Source organism: Salvia hispanica, chromosome 2, assembly GCF_029641045.1.
Source record: "Salvia hispanica isolate PSC_SH4W2 chromosome 2, Shi_PSC_v1, whole genome shotgun sequence".
Taxonomy (NCBI): Eukaryota; Viridiplantae; Streptophyta; class Magnoliopsida; order Lamiales; family Lamiaceae; genus Salvia; species Salvia hispanica.
The window spans coordinates 16049305-16066667 of NC_142693.1; the positions used below are offsets into that span (position 1 = coordinate 16049305).

The 17363-nt window shown below is 34.3% G+C and overlaps 2 protein-coding genes across 2 annotated transcripts; both read right to left on the reverse strand.

Annotated features, from left to right (window-relative positions):
* Positions 1-647: 647 nt before the first annotated feature.
* LOC125202773 (uncharacterized) lies at positions 648-4229 on the reverse strand. Its single transcript, XM_048101237.2, has 2 exons — positions 4136-4229; positions 648-1334 (listed from the first exon to the last, which is right to left on the reverse strand). The coding sequence occupies exon 2, from the start codon at positions 1186-1188 to the stop codon at positions 751-753; it is 438 nt and encodes a 145-aa protein (XP_047957194.2). The 5' UTR covers positions 1189-1334; positions 4136-4229; the 3' UTR covers positions 648-750.
* Positions 4230-6164: 1935 nt separating this feature from the next.
* LOC125185099 (NAD(P)-binding Rossmann-fold superfamily protein) lies at positions 6165-8692 on the reverse strand. Its single transcript, XM_048099922.2, has 4 exons — positions 8332-8692; positions 7512-7693; positions 6872-7066; positions 6165-6786 (listed from the first exon to the last, which is right to left on the reverse strand). The coding sequence occupies exons 1-4, from the start codon at positions 8591-8593 to the stop codon at positions 6340-6342; spliced, it is 1086 nt and encodes a 361-aa protein (XP_047955879.1). The 5' UTR covers positions 8594-8692; the 3' UTR covers positions 6165-6339.
* Between the last annotated feature and the right edge of the window lie 8671 nt (positions 8693-17363).

Below are 17363 nucleotides of genomic sequence, written 5' to 3' on the forward strand. Positions count from 1 at the left end.
TTATTAACTTAAGTTAATTTTAATTTGAAGAGATTAAAGTATCCATAATTTATGGAGTATTAGTACTCCCTCCGTCCCGCTTTAGCAGTCCCATTGACTTTTCTGCACTCGTTTTGTAAAAATGATAATAAATAGTTAAAGTGGAGAAATAATAAAGTAAAAAAGAGAATAATGTAGATAAGACTCTTCTCCATATTATTCCCTTTTTTACTTTATTATTTCTCTACTTTAACTATTTATTATCATTATTACAAAACGAGTGCAGAAAAGTCAATGGGACTGCTAAAGCGGGACGGAGAGAGTATTTTTTTGTAGTATATAATGATTGCGCCCATAAATAAATAATGAAAAACAAGGCCAGAAAGAGTGTCGCACTGACTTTCATACTATAAAGAACAAATTAACAACTAAATCCGATAAAAAATGCTAAGTAGCATTTCTACCTATATAATTGCAATATATCTTATCCTTTTCAATATATCCAAGTTTCCAATCATTGTGTGAAATATAAATGCTTGCAAATTACGTGTAATTATAACTATTTTGAACTGAAACATGTGACTGTGATATATGTGGAATTCAAAGAAAAGGCATAACTTCTTAAACCAAGGGCTAAAATAGACAAACACAAAAAAAGCTTCAAACGCTTAAAAAAGGTGAGATATCACTCTCACAATAAAAAGAAAGAAACAGAAATTTCTAAAAACATTTTCAGCATAAGAAAAAATAAATAAAAACAATTGAATTACCTTAATTACCCTTGGTGTACAGATTAATCCTAGCAGAAGAAACCCTCCCAAAACCCAAGTGCCCAACCTCCAGCCACCACTCCTCCGCCCCGTCTCCGGCGGCGGCGGCGGCCTCCGACACCTCGATTTCAATCATCCCCCCTTCCGCCTTCTCCGATTCTTCTCCATCTCCGCCGCCGCATTTCCTCTCCTCCACCACCCTCCGGCGGCGCCGCCGCCGCAGGCAGCGGCGCGCCACCGCCCACGGCAGCTTGAAGAAGGCGAGCACGAAGCAGCTCCCCACCGCGCACGGGCAGCAGCACAGCGCCACGCAGTCGGCGATCGCCCCCGCCGTGCACGACTGGCACGACTTCCCCGTGCACGCGACGGCGCCGCCGTCGTCCTCCGCCGCTGCATGGCGGCGGAGGCGGAGCTCCGGCGAAGGCTTCCGATCGCTCATTTTAGATGCTAAAAAGATGCGAATTAGATTTGGTGCGACTTCGATTTGAGAAGAATTTCCATAAACGAGCTCGGATTTTTTTTCCCCGGCAACGGCGGGAGGGGAGAGTTTCTCTCTCTAAAGGAGTAGAGAATTGTCCATCTCTTCTGCAGAAGTGAAGATGAAATGAAGAAATATATTAATCGCTTTAGCGTACCAAATATGGGGCTTCCCCATGCAATTATATTTTTTCTATTAGTAAATATATAATGATGATGTGCGCCTACTTTATTAATAAACATTTGACGTATACTAAACATATAAATGCAAATTTTTAACTTCTTAGTACTAAAAATATTTAAATCTATCAATTACAAATTTTGACGGCTGTAAATTAAATAGGAGTAGTATATTTATTCGATTAAATAGTATTAGACGTTGAAAATAATATATAACATTGTTTATTTTGTCATTTTACAATCATTTATAGAATTATAGAGAAAATGAACAAATTGACCGTTGGTTTTTACGATTATTGAAAAATAAAAATGTCAATAACAATCTTTAATGTATTAGAAACAAACTAAATGTATAAAACAAAACAAACAATTAAATGTGCATTAAACGACCTTGGTACTCACAGATGATGCTTACTTTAGATACCATGACATGAGAAATGTTGATGAAACATTTAAATGACATAATAATAACATTACAATTCTAAAAATAACAGATGATGATGATGATGATGATGATGATGATGATGATGATGATGATGATGATGATGATGATGATGATGATGATGATGATGATGATGATGATGATGATGATGATGATGATGATGATGATGATGATGATGATGATGATGATGATGATGATGATAGAAAATAATACCATTGCAAAGAGACATTGGTAACAATTTTTTAGGCAAAAAAGACAAAACAAAGATATAATATTTTTGCCAGTTAACCGAAATTTTAACTCGTGTATATAAAAATGAACAGTGAGTATAAAATAAGACTAAATTTGTAATTACTGTAAATTGGGATTAAAAGTCACCAAAAGATCAAAGTTGGAGCTGCTTTTTAAGGCATTCCTATTTATAATGAAAGATACACAATGTTGTAAGCAGTAAAATAAAAAATAGTCAAAATGTTTCAAAATAAAAGATACAATGCTGTAAAGATAGAAAGTACAGTAAATTATTTTCATGTCCAAGCATAAATAGCAAAATATTAAATATATGTTTAGCTCGAATTAACGAATTTACTCGAAATATCTTGCATCTCGCAATTACTAGCAATTTTAATTCAATTCATATTTGGATGTTTACATTTATCATTATGTGTTGTGTTTTTTCAGAGGATACAAATATTTAATATTTTTTGCAATAGTTCAATTACAAAAATGGATATCTTTACAAATTTATTGCATTGCAGTTGGGACCACTATATAAAAAATATTTGAGACAATAGTATTTATTTGATTACTATATTTATACGTACCACTGTCAAAAATCTTATGGTCTAGTTAAGGAGTGCATTTTAAGTTCTTCACATATATATAATAATATAAATATTATTTTAAATTAATATCATATCACGAAAAATTTGAAAAACAAAAATAGTGTAATATATTGAAGAAATATTAGTTTAATACTCTCTCTGTTTCACTATAATTGAGGCGGAACTTTTGGGCACAGAGTTTTAGAAATGAATGTTGGGTGTGTTAAATATATAGATAAAAAAGTAAGAGAGGGGAAAAGGTAGAGAAAATAAAGTATAAAGTGAATAAAGTAGAGAGAATAAAGTAAGAGAGGGTAAAGTAAGAAAGAGAAAAAAATTACCAAATATGGAAATGACACAACTATGAAAAAACTTCCCAAAATAGTAAAATGACTCAACTATGACGAAACGGAGGGAGTATTAAAGTTGTAAAGTATGATTAATTTTACAGGAATTTATTTCGCCAAAAAGAATTTCCATTACACCTCTTGGATGTAGTAATCACGAAAAACTCTTTCGATTTCATATTTCATTTAATATCATATTTGTAATTGTCACATCCATGATATTTAAATCATGTTATGCATGTGACTTATATGCTACTATAAAAGAAATAAAAGACATAGGAATATAATAAGAACAAAAACTTCAATATCTATACTCAAGAGTGATTATTGATTTGATCTATAAATGTCATCTTAAAATGCCAATTAGTTACTATTTTCCTCTTTTAATATTGTTCTATAAATTTATATAAAAACTATACTACTCAATGTAGTATTTGTTTTATCCACTTTCAAAGGAAAACAGTGATGGTGATTGGTGAGGAGAAGATTGATTGGCAAGGTTAACTAAAACAAATGCCTAAACAAATACAATATCACATGTCTCTCAATGATAAATAATGTTTATTAAAGGAAAAAGAAGTTTTTCCAACCATTACATTAATATTTTTAAGAAATTATAAAAAGTGGGACATATTCTAAAAATGATAGGGTGCAAGGGTGATTAACAAAAGTAGGGTAGTCATAATTTGGCCAAAAAAATGAAAGAGAGTTTTTGAGGAAAATGAGAAAAGATAGAGACACAACAGGTAGAATCAAACTTACGAAAACTTTTCCTACATTTGGAATGTCAGTAAATTTCTTCTGTCAAATACACTACAAAAAGCTATACAAACTGATTCTAAATTTGTCTTTGGCAAAACATAAACATAGTACTATATTTTTCACTGTACAAAATCTATAGTTACTGTGTCTATTTAATTTAAAATAAATATTAGCTGTTTTATACTACTATAAAGACAAAATATACAAGAAAACTAGTACTGCTATTTTTTAGAGGAACCAAATGTTAAATCCAAATCCAAATCCAAATCCTAAAATATTAAGCATATAGTAATAAATTGAATAAAATAAAACAACTTCCAAATAAAAGCATGAGGTTTTCACATGGGGTGTTACCTATAGTTAAATCTTGCCTTGTTCTTGCTTGGCTGGCCACTTCTTCACTCCCAATTTTTTTTATTTTTATCGCTTTTGTTTAACTTCTTCACCTGTATTATTAGGGAATAAATTAAAATTTTGATTTATATATATAGGAGTCACATTAAATTGAGACTTTAAAGCAGTGTTTACCATTCAATAGTCTAATCCAAATATCAAATCATGTAAATATTTTTTACCTGATGTTAGTAATAATTTATGCTATTTATGGATGAAACTCATTACCCCCCTTTTCCCAAATAAAAAAAAAAAAGCGAAAAGTATTAGTAAGAGATATGATTTCTTTTTCAATCTTTTAAACAGGCAACTTTCTAATCATTCCAACACTAATATCAACCATTTCAAACTGCAAAAACTTTAAAGACATAAATACTAGTGAAAAATATCAAACCATAACATTTTACAGGCCAAGAATTTGTTTATTTCTTTTAGTTTCATATTGGCACTGATTGGTTGGAGAGAAGATGAAAATACTTTTTCTAGAGCAGTTCAAACTTTTTGCTAATAATAACAATATTAAGTTTAAAAAAGAAGCAAAAATATAATCATTAGGCAAAAAAACAGCAAAAAAGTAACACTACATAAAACTGCTCTAAATGCAGAGTGCTTTGCATAGTTCATAAAAAGAATCAGAATGAAAAGGGGAAACAAATCTCTCCTTTACTCTTTTCTTGTTTTATAATTTTCATGAAAACAAAAGCTCCACAACAATCAAATGAAAGTATTATTTAACTCGAATCAAGTTCTGAAAAATAAATAAAACACAGAAAATGTGGTACACTGAAAATGAATGGCAACTTGAAGGAAGAAAAAAACCAGAAAAACAAATCAGACATACCTCAAAAATCGCAAGTCTTTGGAATAGAAGTGAATTATTGAAGGAATAAAACACTTTTTTTTATTTGACAGAAGCGTTTGATTTACATTTGTGAAGGTAGCAAATAGAAATGGATGATTAAATTGTATCACCAGTTCTAGCTTGTGAGAAGAGAGTATATATAGAGAGTATGTGAGAGCGTGTAGCGTGTGGATGAATAGCATTTATTCTCTTTAGAAATTATATACTATTATATTAGCAAAGCAAAGCAATTTAGTGAATCTTGACTGCAGCAAAGCAATTTTTGTGTATCACATTAACTGGAGTTATTCTAATTGTAAATCTTACATCCATTTACACAACTCACATGGATTTAGGCATTTAAATAAGGAGTGTATCGTAAATTTTGGCCGGAATTTGGTATTTTCTGTAAACTTATAATTTTTCACGTAAAATCATGAACTTATGTTTTACGGTGGATTTCCCATGAAATCAGTTTTTTTTTTCAATTCATTACACGAAAAAAGTTCATGATTTTTGCGACCCATTTTTAACTTAATGAAAAATGTCAAATTAAGCCAAAATTTATCATTTTAGGAACGAATTATCTTATTGAATCCCCTATTTAAAGTATTTGCTACACACTAAATATAATTTGGCAAATAATGTTAATGAGATGAGTGGATATAATAACTACTTGGGATTTGAAATCTGATGGCAAAACACATTAAAAATATATGATTACACACATTTGATGAGTAAAATAATTAAATATGAAATAAATACGTTTAAAATAAGAAAGTTTGTGTGAGAAAATTTCGACTAATGTTTATAATTTTAGAGACCAATACACCTTTAAATAATAAATTAAAATAACAAGTGCTGAAATTCAAATCTTAAATTTTTTCTTTTTATTTATAAGTATACTGTAGTAAAAAATATTCGCGCATCACGACTCTATCAGTATATCATTTCATCACTTGTAATAACTAATATTCATAATATAAAGGGTAACATATTGATAATATCTATAAATGAAAAAGTGTATTTTTGGATTTAAAAGGACTACACATTCAAATTCAAGACTTTATTGACATGAGCCTCCGTTGTTGTAGAATGGGCTGATCATAATGGGCTTTTTATATGAACTCAAAGCCCACAAGGGGATGATTTTACTAACCTAACAATAGTATTATCATCTTTTATTTAAACTATAATCACAAATTCTTAACCATGGAAGAACAATTCACACGTACACTAATTCTCCACCACATTCATAATACATACACTATACACCAACACCAAACAAATGATACATCAAAATTTGATTTATAATCCCATCTCATCATTCATTCACACAACGGCGTGGTCTCAACATCAGCTGCCTAAGCTTTGCATTCGACAGCTCATACCGAGGCCGGTTGCTAGATGAGGCGCCCCCCGTTACTGAGGCTGCGCTTATGCCCGTCTCAGCAGCCAGCCTCTCGACCTCGTCCCCTCTTTCTATCACTTTGTCGTAGCAAATGTACCTGCCCGGGGCTGTCTTCTTCATCTCCTCAAAGACGCGCACATGTGCCTTGGCTAGTGTGTCGATGTTAACTGTTGCCAGCAAGCCATACGCGTACATTTCTTCGACTCCTTTAAGGTATGCAATGGTAGGTGTTGGATTTCTCCGGTAGAAATCCGACCCGGTGATGAGCCCAGTGCATATGGTGGCCAGCTTCACGCCATTGGCTTTAGCAATCTCCCACGCAGCCTTCTCTGCTCTCAGCTTTCCGAGCGCATACCAGAGCTGTCAATTAGATGGACAAACAAAGGTTGGGATAGATTCTACTGATTACACAGACGGCCACTCTAGAGATCTATATGGCTAATACCTTTTTGTTTACACATATAGCCTCGTCACTCCAGCACTTGTGGTCGATGAGGTGTGGGGCCTCGTCACTAGAGTTGTCACACCAAATGCAGGCCAAGAGAGACGAGGTGAGCACGCAATGTCTAACAGTAGGAGAAATCCCGCAGGCCCTCACTACGTTTTTGCTCGTATTTACTTCAATATCAGCCATGGTTTTCTACACAACAGAATTTAGTTAGTTAAGCTACACGCTAAACAATGCTGCAACGGTCAGAACATAGTGTATCATAGGTAGTAGAGTTGCCTAAAAGTAAGGTCTACCAGATTCTTGAACTAATTAAACAGGTTGAAATTAAATGATTGCCTAATTTCAGTTGCAAATCAACATCAAAGCTATTTAATGTGCAACAATGATCATATCCAAACAACCTTGATTATTATGTTCAAACACGAGATCAAGCTTAATCAGAATACTTATCCTTCATAAATAAACAATACGTGTACCAAACCTATTCCACAAAAGGCTGAAACAGTGAGCACATTGAATACATTAAATGAAGAAAACAATCAAATTATGACTTCCCACGTGTACTAGACTAATTGGTGAGCAGGGATCTATTCTTGGAACATTATTGAGAAAGATGCAAAGAGTCAATACTCACAGAGTAGCCGGAAAGCCCGGCTGGGTCCACAAATGCAGCAGTGTGGAAGACACCACGACAACCATCAAATGCCTCAGTTAGGCTCTCGACCTCGGTGAGCTTGGCCATCACAACTTCAACCACACTGTTGTTCAACCTCATTTCACCGGATGTTTCCATCTCCCTCAGCCTCTCAACGTCCTCTGCTTTTCCGATTTTAAAGGTGTTAGTATCTCATCAAAGTCAAACAAGAGATGCAAAATCTGTGAATGCAATTATAGTTTCTCCTTTTGAGTTGGAATGAGCATTCTCAGTAAAGAAAGCTGCACGGCATTACAATGTTAGGTTGTTTTTCCTTTTATTGAGGGACAAAAAAGAAAGCAATTACATCAATCAATATGCATCAAAAGTGACGTACACTTGAAAAGGAAAAGAGTTTTTATGCTGTAAATGTTCCAAATATACAGTATAATGAGCATTTTTAACATTCTCTTAACAGAATCAAACACCAATTAATTAATACATTCCTTTGTCTAATGGTTGCTTTTATGCTATAATTCTAGGCTTGAGCTCTCTCTCCCTCTCCTACACACATAAGTAATTGCCTTTGTTACTGGAAATCATGCCTTCAATCCTGAAAATCATGGACTAAGGAAGCAGGGGAATTGGAAATCAAAGCAAAATCTGGACAATCGTAAGCTAAAATACCAATTGAGATTACAATTCGTTACGAAAGCTCTCAATATGAATGAATAAACGACTGACTTCGTAAAACAAACCGAATTCAATCGAAAATTGGTACTTCCAACCACAGATTGGAGATTAAGAAACAACAACCGACCTTCATTATCGACGATGATTCGAACAGAGTAACCGTTGACTAGTAGCTGATTGACGATGGCGATGCCGAGATAGGAGACGCCGCTGGTGACGCAGACCATCCTGTCGAAGACGTCGCCTCCGCGACCGGGAATCGAGCTCTCCCTGGCGCCGCCGAATCCGTCGCCGTCCTTCTGCCGGTTGACCGCGGCGCACGATAGCAGCATCCGGCGGAATTCCTCGAGCTCCGCCTTCTGCGTCGCCTCCTGCCTCACAATCCCCATTATTATTGCAGCTGAAGCTCTGCAGAAAATGCTATGCGGCAAAATTGAATATGGAAAAGAGAGATAAGAGGTTTTAGTTGGAAAATGAAGGTGAGTATCATGTAAAAAGCGCCTCAGCAACTTTTCAGCTTATATCGGCCCATCATTCATAGCTCGCGCGGCTTTTTTAGCCGGCTCGAGTTTCGGTTGGAGCTCGAGTTTTTTTATAATAGCACGTGAAATGTTTTTCTTTCTTTTAGTTGTTTTATTAAATAGTACTCCTTCCGTCCTACTTTAAGAGTTTCGGTTGATTAATTTCGGGTTTAGGAGTCTCATTTGGGATAGATTAATATAAAATGCCTATAAATTAAGTAAAAAAGTGTTAAGGGCATCCACAATGGGGCGCCCTATGCGACGCCCTAAGCCCCGCCCTAAGCATTTTTACTTCTATTTTGTATTATATTTTTATGTTTGCAAATGTAAATAAAAATAACACAATTAAAAAAAGGGAGATTCTAAATTAACTTAATTAAAAAAAAGTTATAAAATAAGAAAAAAAAAAACACTAAATACAAAAAAAAAAGGCTAGTCTAGAGTAGTCCCAACTTGCGGCTGAGGTCATCGATCATCCGCTGGATGCCCTCGATTTGAGCCGGGTTGGTCGCCTGCATGAGGGAAGTGTGTGCGTCCAACAACGTCCTATAGTCGGAGGAGGCCGCCAAATCCGAGTAGGCATGGGCCGCAGCCGAAGTCGCGGATGGCGTCGAACTCGGGGTCGGCGACGGGGCCTGGTCATGCGGCGCCGCGGCGAATGTGGTCGCCTTGCCCTTGGCCTTGGCAGCCTTGACGCCAGAGGGACGCTGGGATACCGGAGTGCCGGAACTCTCATCCTCGAACACCGGATTGTTGAGGTCCATTGGAGACGCGCCGCTCTCGCTGCTTGTATAATCAGTGAAGGTGCGCTTCAACGCTGCCGCCGCCGTCGATGGGGGAATCACACAACCAACGAACTTCTGCTTGTCCCTCAATAGCGCCCAGGCCTGGTAGTGCTTGAAATCGCCGTACAATGAAACGTACGACTGCATCGCTTTGTCCCGCACATCCGCGAGACTCTCGCCACTGCCCTGCTCCCTCTCGCACTTTTCGTACTCTCCCGCGAACAAATTTACCTGCTTCTTTATTTGTTCCCAGTGCTTGCGGAGCTGCTCCCTGTGGCGCTTGTAGGCGTACGACGGCTTGGCCGCGTTGTATTTCTCGACGATGCGCTCCCAATACGCAGTCACCTTCTGGCGTACACCGGATCCTCCGAAACGTCAATCCAACATCTCGTCAAGACGATGGATTCGGGGTCGGAGTAGTTCGTCCATCCCGGGGCGAACTCTTCGCACACCTCCGTTGAAGGCAACTTCTGGGCTCGTGCCTTGGTCCGCTTCTTCTTGGTGGCGGACCCAGAAGCGGCGGCGGCGGCGGAGGGGCGGTGGGGGAGAAGGTTCCATGTCGGACAGCCCGTATGAGTCGGTGGAAAAGTCGGGATCGTACTCGGCGTTGGTGTCGAATGGTCGGTATTCGTCGGGTTCTGTACCCGGCCATGTGCACCACCGAACATCGGACTATTCGGATAATCTCCGGAATCCATTTTGCTTGAAGATGTAGTGAATTTGAGAGTGAATTGAGAAAAATGAAGTGAAAATGAGAGGAATATATAGGTTTTGAAAATTTAATAAAAAAAAAAATGAAAACGCGTCGCATCGTCCGCGTCTTCCACAGTGGCGGACGATGCAACGGACGATGGGGTATCCTCCGCGCATCGTCCGCGGACGATGTATCGGGCGCGGACGATGGGTTACCCATTGTCTGCGATGCTGCAGTGGCGGACGATGCATCATCCGTCGCATCGTCCACCCCATTGTGGATGCTCTAAAAGTGAATCCCAACATCCACTACAATATTTATTTATTACACATTCAATTAAAAGTTACTCTCAATATCCACTGCAACATTTTTTATTACACACTCAAACACTTTCTTAAAACATATGTCTGACTCAACCGGGACTCCTAAAGCGAAACAGAGGGAGTATTTCCTTAAATGAAAACAAAATAACACTACTTAAAATATCGTGCTGAAAAATAAACGTTTCATATTTAATACGTCCTTCGTCCTATAGAAATAGGTTCTTTAGGGTTGACATAGATTTTAATGTGTAACTGGTAAGTAAGAGAGAGGGAGAAAAAGTAGTTGAAATTGTGTCCTGGGACCATAATGATAAAGTAAAAGAGAAGAAGAAAAAATGTTACCTTTAATGGTAAGGACTATTTCTGTGACATATTTCTATGGAACAGAGGAAGTAGGAAGGAGGAGTATGTACCTTTATCTACTCGTATAAAATAGAGACATTCCCTCCGTCCCAAAGAAGATGACCCTTCCTTAGGTGACAAGAGAATTATACTCCTACTGTGTGGAGTGCAGAGATGAAATAAAATAGAAATAAATGTATTTCCATTTTTTTGCAATGAACCATCTTAATTGCGACAGATAAAAAAAAGAGTTATCTTTAATTGCGACAGATGACCCTTCCTTAGGTGACATAACACTACTAATCAAGATTAAATATGAATTTATAAGAAATTAAATTTTAGTATTAAAGTTTTTCATTTTCCTGGAAAGTCAAGCAGGATAAAAATTTACCATATTCTGATATATGACAAAAATATATTCACCAAGATTCATTTATTTCTAATAAAATTATGTTTGGTGTATTTTGGTAAAGGGAAATTGGTCTCTAAAACCATGAACTTTGCTTAAAATTTGGTATTTCCCATGAACTTTGAAATTGGTATATAATATCACGAACTTTGCATTTTGTTTGGTATTTCCCACGACATGTTTATTGCTATATTTGACTAACTTACGAGGCGTTTTTATCATACTTGACACAATTAAATCAACGTAGTTTTCAACGTGACTTTTTATGCTACATGTTATGAACTTAAAAAGTGGTTTCAAATATTATAAAACATATCAAGGTTGCCTATATTAAATAAGATTTTGATGAAAATATCTTATTTGAGTGAGTTTGGGAAATACCAAACAAAATGCAAAGTTCGTGATATTATATACCAATTTCAAAGTTCATGAGAAATACCAAATTTTAGGCAAAGTTCATGATTTTAGAGACCAATTTCCCTTTAGTAAATGAGAAAAAGACCTATTTTTATTCACCTCTTCTAGAATCGGCGCATTATTGGATACTTTTATGCAACAATATTTATGATATGACAACACTATATATGGAATCGGCTAGGCTCGGCTTTGGCAATTTAAGCGGCTCGGCTTTTGTAAGCGTTGAAGGACAGGTGATGGTGATACAAAAATCATGGCTCTCGTGGTGGTAGATGGAACTAACTAAACTCAATTTATTTACTATCCCCTCGTGGCAATTTATTTACTATCCGTCCATTAAATATGCAATATTTGTTTTTGGCATAAAATTTTAGGTAGTGTTGTTTTATAAGTTAATAAAGAGAGAGTAAAGTAGGAGAGAAGAAAAAGAAAAGTAAAGAGTTATTGTTTTTATTTTTAAAAACGTTTCAGTTTCATAAGACAAATAATAAAATGTAAAAAAAAAAAGTTACATTTCTAACGGAACAGAGGGAGTATAGTTGTATTATACATTTCCTTGCACATAATATGTTCTAAATTAATAAGTAATCCACGATTGACCTTATTATTTTGGAGTTCTATCTTGGGAATGTATCTAGTAGCATGAAATTCAGAGTTTGAATTTGATATTATAGTCTTTGATTATTGTATATTTAATGTTTTTGATAGTAAAAATCTTTCAATTTGGATTTAAATTTCAATTCCAAATTGTTCCAATAATACAGTTTGAATTCTAGTAAAATTTTTAAAATGCATGCTACACACATCACGTGCATTTGCATACATAATTCGAAATATAGACGCACTTTGCCCATTAAAAATAGAAATTCTTTTCCTTTTAGTCCATGATCCGTCTCCTAAAAATTGAAACTTTCTATTTAATGAATTTTTCCCCCTCTCTACTAAGGTGGGATCAATTTTCCACTAACACATTTTGTTTTCTATCTTTTTTACTTTCTCAATTTGTCGTTTCAAAAAATTTCTATTTTTGAGGGACGAAGAGAGTAATAAAATAATAATGAAATCATTCAAATTAGCGAGCTAAAGCGCAACAACAAAAGAGATGCCTACAATAATAAGATGACTCAATGTTACAATTGAAAAAACGAAAGAACAAAGCAGCAACATCATCACTTATGAATTATGATACCCAACCAACAGCATTAATAAATTTCAACAAGCAAAGAATTGGAGAAAACATACCAGTCACAATATGCGTAAATTCCTCTCTCTGATCTTGTCAATTGTGTCCAAACAAAAAAATTGATTAGAATTAGAATATTATAACTTCATTGGAAAATAAAAATAAACAAATAATCTTATCTTTATATAATAAGTTTCCTGGGTTATTCCTCTTATCACAAATTTGTTTTGAGACAAAATCACATAAACCTCTAGTACCGACTATAAGCTGAAAATTTTAACTAATCAAAAGTATATTTGGCCAGAACAAAAAGAATAACTAATCCAACCATATATGTGGGTAAAATATCCAACCCCTCTACCTTAATTCAGTATTACTTTTTATCTATAAAAAAGAATTAAACTTCAATCATCGAATTCAATTCTATACAATCATAGTTACGAAACAATTTCAATTCTATTAATACCTAACTCAATTGAAAAATGATTCAAGCAAATCCACTTTAATTTTTCGGCATAATTATAAGATTTTATGTTATACTGTGATTTTGTCATTATCGTCCAATGTCCATATATGCACGTTATGTTATTTTAAATAATTAATTGCCACTATATATATATTGGACGAGTGTCATAATTATGCTCACAACGTGATAAAAAAAAATGTAGGCAAAACATAACTTCATGTATTTCCACTTTTGCATTTCGTTTCAAAAGTTCATATCACAAAATTTGTATCTTTTAACTTTAAATATTACTGCAAAATTATTGTCGGTTAACATTTCACATCATTTGTCTATTCTTTAGAAAGTTTGGCATTCCAATTTTAAAACATTTTTCACTTAATTGAGAATGCTTGCTATATCTATTGAACAAATTTGTATTTGCTATTTTAATTACACTTTCACAACATATTTTTTATACGATTAACGTCACACTATATAAATGATAGAAGTCTACTGCCTTTTAGTAAATGATAAGATAAATGACTGAATGTTTTTCTTCTCATTAGTATATATGATTGCTTCAATAATTAATCCTACCATTAGATACTTATGAATAAAATCGATATGAATTATATGCTTAGTAATTAGTAAGTATCTTAAATTTTTGCAATCCACCCAATTATATTTTACGTATAGTAGCATGTAGTATTAGATTTAGACGTGATATTGTAGAAGTATGAATTTTTGAATTGTCGGTATTAAACTAGTTGAGTAGATGACAACTAACATTGAAAATTATTGATAGTCACTAATATTTCCTTAGTTCTTTGAAAATAACATTTGAAACGACACTAAATTGTACTCTGAATCGACATAGCGCACAGAATCCAACATAGCGCATGGAATCCAACTCTGAATCGACCAAAAATTGAAAATTGTGCACGTAGGGGCTGGAATCAAGGTCAAAATCGACGTTTTCCGACCAAGAAAGAGTGCGAATAGGAGAGTGGGAGGTGGTCGCAACAAATGGCTCGAAGAGAGAGTGGGATATTGATTGTGCGTGAGAGAGAGTGAGAAATTGCAATCAAAGTTTTTTTTTTTAATTTAAAATTAATTGCAGCTTCTAAATTAAGGGAACAGTGGGGTCATTTTTTATACTCTCAAGATAAAATATCTAACTAGGACTCCTAATGGCGGACAAATGAAAAGGGCCAACTGGGACTCCTATTCGCGAACGGAGTGAGTAATATAAAATTATTAAAATTATCAAAATTTAGGATGCAAACAAAAGCATCCTTAAGTTGATGACACAATCGTCGACCATTACATTCTTAATCTTTGCAATTTTTTACGCTTTTATTTGCGTCCCTTAATTTTAATTGAGACGCCAAGAATAAAGACATTTTTTCAAAGCATAAGTGAGATATTTAGAGAAACATAAACTAATGTTCTTGATTGAATAAAACATATCCTTACTCCTTAGCTATTCTTTTTTTCTATGGAGACCAACTTTGTTTTGGGGGAAAACAATATATATGGGATGGTATTTTTATTAGGCAGTGTAGTTACGGATTTTCGTTAGGACTATTGCAAGGACAGATCTCATTAGTTCATAACATTTAAATCTTGTCATTTAGATTTAGGGATGGATTGCATATCGTAGTCTCACTATAAATTGAATGATTTATAAAAATATTGAAAATTGAGTTTGTGGGCACCCGCCTCATGTATTCGAAATATCCGAAGCAAAATTGAGTCGGATTTAGATGGGATGTTGGTGCATTTTTAGTGTAGAGTATCCAAATTTTCGGTTTGAATACCCACAAAAATTCTTATACAAAATCGTTTATAGTATAAAAGAATAAAATAAAATTATACCTTAAGTAAATGTCACATTGCACTTGCACCCGACTTGTGGAGCTTCCAGTTTATTAATTAATTCTTGTTCTGTTGTTGGATCCAAGTCATTTTTGTACTTAAATCATATTTTAGAATGATATACTTTGATTTTATTCACGGGTAGTCTGCCTTAAACCCTCAGCCATGCTCAGGTGTTTTTTATCTGAAAAGGTGTGTTTGATTTAAACTTGTAAAATTGCTTTGTAGTTGACCTTATATCTTACATGACAACATGTATGACTTTGTCGGTGGCCAGCATTAATATCTACTTTGTTGTATTTAAGTACCTACTGCAAAATTAAGACCTATCATAAATCATAAGTCATCGGATAAAAAGTAAAAGGCCTAGATTAAATATTACAGATATCATCACAAACATTATGTAGTGTGGTTGTAAGAGTATTAGTATCGAGTTTTTAAAAAGTTAAAGGAAATCATTTTTTCTTTGAGTTTTTAAAAAATTAAAGGAAATCATATTTTCTTTCATATAAAATTTCTCAAAATATTAAAATTCAACCTATTATAAGTCCCCGGACAAAAAAAATAAAGGTTATAGATCAAATAGTACAGATATCATCACAACATTACGTTAGTGTCATTGTAAGAGTATTAATATCGCGTTTTTAAATAATGAAAGGAAATATTTTTTTTTTCTTATAAAATTTCTCAAAAATATTAAAATTCAATGTAGAAGCACGGGTAAGTATTAATATTAAATAAATTAATATCGTGTGTTTAAATAATACAAAGGAAATTTTTTTTCTTTTATTTTAAATTTCTCACAATTTTAAAATTCAATGTAAACATGTTCCATCTGCGCATAAGCAAAAGACTTTCAACAAATACGTCAAGCGAGCATTCAGAATTTTACAAACACATTTCGTCATCATCAAAGGGCTGGGGTGATTGTTGTTCCGAGAAGTACTTGCCGATATCATGTATGTATGTGCATTACAATTTGACAACATGATTATTGAAGATAAATGACCAAATACGTCAATTGGTCAACGAGGATTTCCCCGGCTCGTCAAACTCCGCCACTGCGTGCAACTAAATCCACTGACTGTTACAATGTGTGAAAAATACTACTCCCTCGGTCTCATTCAAGATGTCCACATTTTAGAGTGACACGAGATTTTATGAGAAGTTGTTAATTGGAATAAGTAGAGATAAAAATGTAGTAGTTGATTATTTTAATGAGGAGAGATGGGAGAAGGATTTATTTCTAAATATAAAAAATAAACATCTTGAATGGGATAAATTAAAAAGGAAAGATAAACATCTCAAGTGAGACGGATGTAGTACTAATAGAGCCACGCATTTCATGGGAACGTGTGAAAAATTATAGCCATGTACTCTACTTACCTACAAAAGAACAAGAAAACGGCCCATAGTCCAATAAAAAACAACTCAATTTCAGCACAAGTTTGAATATTTCGGCATTTTAATAATGGCTGTAATTTGACAAGTTGTTAGTGATTACTATGTAGATCGAAGTCGTTCTCTCAATTTTAATAGTCACAGAAGAAGTTGCTTCACTCCGCAATCTCTAAAAATATCCGAAACTATTTATACTGAACTTAAATTTATTTTAATATGAAATAAATGTTAATGATTTTATTCTAACCTTCACACTAAACTCAACTTAAAAAGTATTTTCTATCTACACACATTTTTCACTCACAAATTAGAAAAGTGATTTGAGTTTTTTTTAAGTATAAACTCAAAAATAACTATTCCATACTAGTAGTATATTTTATTCAAAAACTTAAACTAGGATGTGTTTTTTAAAGTACAATTGAAGCTATTTGTCTTCTTCGTGTTGAATTTCAGAATATCCTTGGAGATGATTTGATATGTTATACTCCCTCCGTCCACGAATAGGAGTCCCGTTTTTCCATTTTGATCCGTCCACAAATAGGAGTCCCGGTTCATAATTACTATAAATGGTAAAGAGGCCCCACATTCCACCAACCCATTCCACTCACATATCATTTAAAACTAATATATACAAGTGGGACCCCTATTCCACTAACTTTCTTCCACTCACTTTTCTTAACATTTCTTAAAACCCGCACCAATAAAAAATGGGACTCCTATTGTTGGACGGAGGGAGTAACTTATAACATCTTTATTTGCAT

Excerpts from the sequence above, each read along its gene's own strand:
- LOC125202773 (XM_048101237.2), bottom strand. The coding sequence starts at position 1,188 with ATGAGCGATCGGAAGCCTTCGCCGGAGCTCCGCCTCCGCCGCCATGCA.
- LOC125185099 (XM_048099922.2), bottom strand. The coding sequence starts at position 8,593 with ATGGGGATTGTGAGGCAGGAGGCGACGCAGAAGGCGGAGCTCGAGGAA. Across the intron at positions 7,694-8,331 it reads AATCATCGTCGATAATGAAG|AGGACGTTGAGAGGCTGAGG; the intron begins GTCGGTTGTTGT and ends TCGGAAAAGCAG. Across the intron at positions 7,067-7,511 it reads CCGGGCTTTCCGGCTACTCT|AAAACCATGGCTGATATTGA; the intron begins GTGAGTATTGAC and ends TCTGTTGTGTAG.